Raw genomic sequence first — 6677 nt, 5'->3', positions numbered from 1 at the left:
GATTGTCACCCTCACATACCTATTTTCAAATCAGGAAGTGGAAAGCAGAAATTAGTACCTAAATGCAGACTTCACACATTTGACCACAGAGCTCAAAACGAATATCATATGAGAGTGCTGTGATGGGGGATGTGGTCTCCCAACTCGCTTAGCTGTAAAGCAGCTGAGGGCTGCAATTTCCATTGAAGTAATAGCTGAGGACGAGAGATTTGTACCGTATTTTTCGCCCTATAGGACGCACTTTTTCCCCTCCAAAAATGAAGGGGAAATGTGTGTGCGTCCTATGGTGCGAATGCAGGCTTTCGCTGAAGCCTGGAGAGCGAGAGGGGTCGGTGCGCACCGACCCCTCTCGCTCTCCAGGCTTCAGGAGAGCCCCACCGCCAGCCCCACAAACTCGGGGTCCCCCAACTTGGTTAGAAGGCTGGCGGGGGGGAGAAGCCTGCTCCTCCCCGTCGCCAGCCCCGCAAACTCGGGACAGCGGGAGAGGCGCAGCGTGCCTTTCCCGCTATCCCCCGACTTGGTTAGAAGGCTGGCGGGGGGGAGAAGCCTGCTCCTCCCCGTCGCCAGCCCCGCAAATTTGGGGACAGCGGGAGAGGCGCAGCACACCTTTCCCGCTGTCCTCTGACTTGGTTAGAAGGCTGGCGGAGGGCTTCCCCCTCCTCCAGCCCCGCAAGCTCCCAGAGCGATGCCAAAGCTGCACGCAGCTTCGGCGTGGCTCTGGGTCCCGTTCTGGGGGCTGGGGGAGGGGGAAGCTCGGGCTTCCCCAGCCCCGCGCCTGGGGGGGGGAATAAATTTTTTCCCCTTTATTCCCCCCCCCCAAAAAAATCTAGGTGCGTCCTATAGGGCGAAAAATACGGTAATTTCTTCCTCATGCAGATTGAACCCTTCTATCCACCAGTCACTAACCGCTGGTGCTGCCTAAGGGAAATAACAGGTAATAGTCATGCCTTCACCTGGATGTAGAATGTAATGAGCAGCACTCTTGCTTTTCTGCCTCATTTCCCCTTCAAAATAGAGCAAGTGTACTTTTCTAGGATTTTACAAATAATTAGTATGCCATGTACTTACGGATTGGGCATTATCACAATTGAACTTGCTTAATATAATATAAACATCTTTAGAATTATTGATTTGAAGTTAATGTTAATGCTCTTATGTCATACTAACCTGACTTTGTTTTCTATACTTCCTTCATGCATTATTTTGAATTTCTGATAAACAGTTACATGATTAGGCTTGGTCATTTGGTTTGGACGTGAAATGCAGTTTATATAGTGGGAATAGATACAGCATGTAACTGTAACATTATTTCTTGTGTTGGGGTGGCAATCCTAGAATGCATTGAGTAGCAGATTAACAAATCTCAGGTTACCTGAATATTAATTATGGATGAAGGACTGGGTTAATGAGTGTTTCAGCAATACTTAACATAGTTTGCCACAGTGGATTGGCACAGTTGCAGTGATGAAATTTGTGAAATGTTTGCACCAGGGTATTTGGTCTGAAATCTCAATTAGCACTTTAAAATATTGTCTTTATAAAAAAGAAAAAAGGATACTGGCCTTAATCTAACTGTTGTCATACATAAGGAGAGGATAGGTCCATCAGTTTTCAGCCTACTATTTCCACACTCGCCGGCTGTATTAAGGCCACTCCAGGATTGGATGCAAGTTTGACTCAGCTATAAAAAAGCATGATAGGCACAGATAATTTACAATAGATAATTTAAACAATGAAAGGGTATGTTCTTGCAAATACTTAATATTCACACTCTCTATTTACTCCATCCCTTTCCTGCTTTTTTCAGCTAATGAGTCTGCAAGATGACTAATATCCATACAAATTTTATACAAATCACAATAAAACTATGGAAAATAACATTGGTATATATGCTGCTTAACAAAGCAGTTCCAGCAAGTACACAAAACAGCAGAAAATCAGAGAGGACCCACGAGTCTCTTAAAACAATGTTTTCACCTGATTTCAAAAGGCTGCAAGTTTCAAGAGGGAGGCAGAGCTACAAATGTGTAGCACCAAAGGTCCCTGATTATAGTCCAGAAACCTCTTGCCCACTTGTGCAGTATGTTCAGTGCCAGTCCAATGTTTACTATGTGACTTACCTCATGCAACAAGTGACTTACAAGCCATAATTTACCTTTCGTTTGGTGAATGTGAACTTATCATACTAAGGAATGCTAAACAAGGACCAAAACTGGAAATTTTAGTCCGATAAGTTGTGTAAACATGATAAACCTAACTTCTGAAGATTCAGACCAACAAATTTCAAAATTTTATTTTTGTTTTTGAAAATGAAAAATGCAATTGATAAAAAAATAAACAGCCATGACCTGGCAAAATGATTTGGAATTGAAAGATGCTCCAGGCAGTTGCTCTCTGGCTCACAAATGACTAGGAATGCAATGGTGCACCAAACATGTGTGCTTCCATTTCTTCCTCCTCCTTGATTAACATTGTGTGGATGAACAAACCCAAAAATGAGCTTTATTCTCAGGTAGTCTTTTGCTGAAGGTGCTAAAGTCACAGTCTTGTGTCATAGCGGACTGCATTCTGCTCTTCTGCCTCAGTCTTCTGAAGATTTTCAACCAGGTTCTTTGACTCCTTTTGGCATTTGAGTGATGTTATCGTAAAAATACTCCTGATTAGGAAAATCACAGCTATCACTGCAAAGTAACTGCCATATATTAGGAACTGCAAGAAAGCAGAGTGAAAAAATACATCTGTCAAACAGCTTTTTGAAAAAACTTAGCTTCAATCGTAGAGCTTTTGCAACCATTTTTAAAATACCTACTGTTTACTAAGCACTGCTATGTTCCTAAGTTCCTTGGCTCCAGCACAGCTTTAGCCTTGGGTCGCTGTCCTATGCATACTTACCTGGAAATAAGGCCCAATCCACTTGGTAGGACTTAATTTTGATGCATAAGATCACACAGTCTCCTATATATCTTCTCTTACTCCCATCACAAGAAACTTAAATACCATAATATAAAGTCTATAGTCAAAAAAATGACTTGCAATTATATGAAAGCCAAAGCACTGAAATCTATATTTTGAAGACTGAAACTTAAAATCCACTGATACAGTATGAAAAGAGAGTAATGCATTTTTAAAAAGTATTATATTTTGCTGAAGTAGGCAAATAAGCATGTGATGTCCTCAACTTCACCCCAGTATTAGGGAAGTTGATTCCTCCTCTCCATCCAGTTCTATCATGAATGTACTTCCTCAGAACTGGAAGATGACTAATGATCCATCTCTTTGTCGCTACACCATAATTGTGAAAATGCATATCAAGTGACCGTATGTTGCAACAGCAGATGCTTATGGGAAGCACACAGGGACCTGAGCACAGTCGTATTGTGCCCTCCTGCAGTTTCCAGCAACTGGTATTCAGAGACATTCTGCTTCTGTCAGAGGAGGTAGGACGTCCTCCACGAACCTATCTCTTATCTTTTTGAAAGCCATCCAAATGCTAAATACTGATGAACAAAATTCACCTCTGCTTTGCTGTCAGTTACTTCAAGGCAAATCCCACAATTTGTCAGAGTGATGCTAGTTTGAGGGCATTGGGGGAAATTAAAATGGTGACAAGATCCAGCCACCTGCCACTGTTTGGTGTGCTGGTCCAGAAAGAAAATTAAACAAGGCCTAGTGCAGACATTGGCAGCAAGTCCTGGCAGCTGCCCAAGGGTACCAGGTGCTGATGCCAACCCAGCCAGAGATACAGAATATCAAGTCACTGGGGAATTGGAGGACAGCCAGTATTGTGTGTATGCACACTGATGTGAAGGCAACACACTGGAATTGCTGTGTGCGGTGAGATAATGAACAAGAATATTTTTTTAAAATATGCTTTTGCCAGTTTAGACGGATTATTCATTGGAGATCTGGGTGGTGGGGTGGTAGAATGTTAATCTAGGCCAGACATCAAGCATACTCCTTCCAGCCTGAGCGTAAATTCTGGGCTGATCTGAACTTCATAACCTGCACAGTCAATTCTCGAAATCCATGGACCACAGAAAAAAGTGCTTGTTAGCAGTTACTTGTTTGGGTGGGGCACTTGTTTCAGTGATTGGTTGAGCAACTTTGAACAAGACTAAAAAGTCAGTATTAACAAATGAGCCAAAGACTGCAAGCAAGGAGACATGAAAATTTGGCAATTAATGTTAAAATTCTGGTGAATTGTGGAGAGTTACTCCTGGCTAACTTGTAAAATTCCCAAATACGTTTTGTATATTTCACTAATAGTCCAATCCTATGCATTATCAAGAAGGTTTTGCTTTATCTATTGTGGCTTACTCACAGGGAAAAACGATTGTAACCTAACTATTTCTAACGTTTAGATGATTTATACTGTAAATCACCCTGTGATCTTCGGATGAAGGGTAGTATATTAATAGTAATGATGCTGCTGCTAAGGAATCCAAACTAGAAATTGACACTCCTGTGGAATCTTATGGTATTCAAAGCACCAAATCACATTGTATCATTTACGGAGTTATGCAGTTGATAGGTAGGCAACCCCGCCTACCTGTCAAATTTGGCTTACAAAGTAGAGCCTGAAAAGGATCCAACCTGCAAAGACAAAAAGGTCCCATATACCTGCCCTAAAGGATACGTTATAGATGTGTAAGCATATGTTATTTATATAAACAGACGTTTATAAACAAAACAAAAAGCCTCTTGATTTGAGTGTCGCCTCTTGCAAATATGTGAAGCATGCAAATGTTACTGAATTAACAATAGTGCCTACAATACAGCATTTACATTACAACTTACCTGAGTCCCAATATCCAGTCCCAGTCCTTTGGAATCCACCACTGTGACAGTCACAATAGTTTGAATTAGCAGTGCAACAAAGTTGTTGAATCCAAACATTAAGGCATAGCGTTCCATGCTGAGACTGATGGCAATCTGAAAACTAAAATTGAGCTTATTTTAGAATGTTGATATCGCCATGGTATCTAAGTGTAGATGACTTGTTTTTTCAGACCTGGCAAAATGTGCACACACTTGTGTGAAATGGATGCAGACAATCAGGATGAGGAAACCTGAGCCATGCACATAGCTTATTTCAGGGGGTTGGACTAGATGACCCTCTGGGTCCCTTCCAACTCTATGATTACCGTAGGATTTCAGGAAATGTGGGCAGTACCGAAGGAGCAAGACGAGGCCTGCCAAAGGTATCATTATTATGATAGAGATCACATCCCACGTTTGCCTTAAACCTGTGCATAAGTACTAGTCTGAACACGAGCTCTGTTTATTTTATTCACAGCAGGTTTGAACTGTGTATCAACTACAGGCCCATGGAGGGTATGCAGGTGTATATTTGGCAACACTGATGTGTGGCTGGAACAGCAATTGCTAAAGAAACAAATCTCAGGGTCGTAGAGTTGGAGAGAGTCTTGTATTGCACACATCTAGTCCAACCTTCAGTTTAATGCAGGAAATCCAGAGCTAGGAGCATCGTCAAGAGATGACTATTGAGTCTCTGCTTGAAGAGTTCCAACAAGGAGAGTGCCATACCCCTCTGTTGGGGTATTGGTTCTATTGCCAAATGGCTCTTACACTCTTACACTTAAACTGTTGGAGCAGAGAACTGGTCTTAGTCCTCTTCTATATGACAGCCATTCTGATATTTGAAGAGAGAGTTCTGCACTTCCCTCTCAATAGTTTTTATGTCTCACAGGGTATGCCCCTGAACCTCTCCCCCCAATGTTTCTTACTTTCACTGGCTTTATCTAACCTCCCTGTAATAAAGGGCCCAAACAATAACAAATTGGCCTAAGTGAACTATACCTATATATACTTACGTTGCTATGGTTATAAGGAGCATATAACATGCCTTGAAAACTAGATAGCTAGCATAGCAAACCCAGATGTTGCTGGTAAAATGCATCAGAAGCAGGGAACCTGCATCCAGGGCAGAGAAGATTCCCAGCGCCATCTCCCCTGTAAGGTCCCAGTTCATTTTCACATATCCCACAGCCAGTGATGTTACTGAACCTGGAGAAAGAGATAAGTTTTAGACTACTATGCACTTGCAGCAAGGGTGGCTAACATCTGGCTTTCTAGATGGCCAATGATAAGAGATGGCTGGAACTGGCATCCATCAGCATTTCCAGAGTAACAGGTTAGCCACCCCTGTTCTGCAGGTTCTCAAGTCTTGCTAAAATGGTTTTAAAATACCCTATTTCCCTCAAAATGTAGATACAAAATAATACTGTAAGATGCCTAAAGCATTTCTCTTAAAGGGGAATGAAAATACTTCAACTGAGTAAGATTTAATAAACAATTACAGAAGAGTAGCTTAAATTGTTCTGCAACAAGTCCTAAAGATTATGGGACAAACTAGAGCAGGAAAAACGTTGGAAGTGGACGGGAGAGTGGGGGAAAACCATTGACAATTCCACCCCATTGCACTTATGTGGGACAGCGCTCAGGTGCAAGGAGAGTCTGTAGTGGCCTTGGGAGAGTGCAGTAAGGTTATAGTTTACAAAGGGTTGTTTTGACTATACATGATTTTGGCCCAATTTAAAATTTGAAGGCTTGGGAGCCGCGGACGAGATGGGCACTATTGCCCCACGCTCTCGGGGGGGGGGGTGGAGCTGCACCGCTTTGCCGGCTGTATAAGGTCGTGAATATAAGCTGCACTT

The 6677-nt window shown here is 42.3% G+C and overlaps 1 protein-coding gene across 9 annotated transcripts in view; it reads right to left on the bottom strand.

Annotated features, from left to right (window-relative positions):
• Positions 1-1707: 1707 nt before the first annotated feature.
• SLC19A3 (solute carrier family 19 member 3) overlaps positions 1708-6677 on the bottom strand; it is a 29827-nt gene continuing 24857 nt past the window's right edge. For all 9 annotated transcript variants that reach the window (XM_083613826.1, XM_083613829.1, XM_083613833.1 and 6 more), the window contains 3 exons: positions 5835-6027; positions 4798-4939; positions 1708-2709 (listed from right to left, as the gene is read on the bottom strand). In XM_083613826.1, the coding sequence (XP_083469952.1) occupies positions 2539-2709; positions 4798-4939; positions 5835-6027 (506 nt within the window). In that variant the 3' untranslated portion in view covers positions 1708-2538. The remainder of the gene's footprint in view (positions 2710-4797; positions 4940-5834; positions 6028-6677) is intronic.

Source organism: Podarcis filfolensis, assembly GCF_964270895.1.
Source record: "Podarcis filfolensis genome assembly, chromosome: 5".
Taxonomy (NCBI): domain Eukaryota; kingdom Metazoa; phylum Chordata; class Lepidosauria; order Squamata; family Lacertidae; genus Podarcis; species Podarcis filfolensis.
This window is presented reverse-complemented; position numbering and strand designations above follow the sequence as displayed.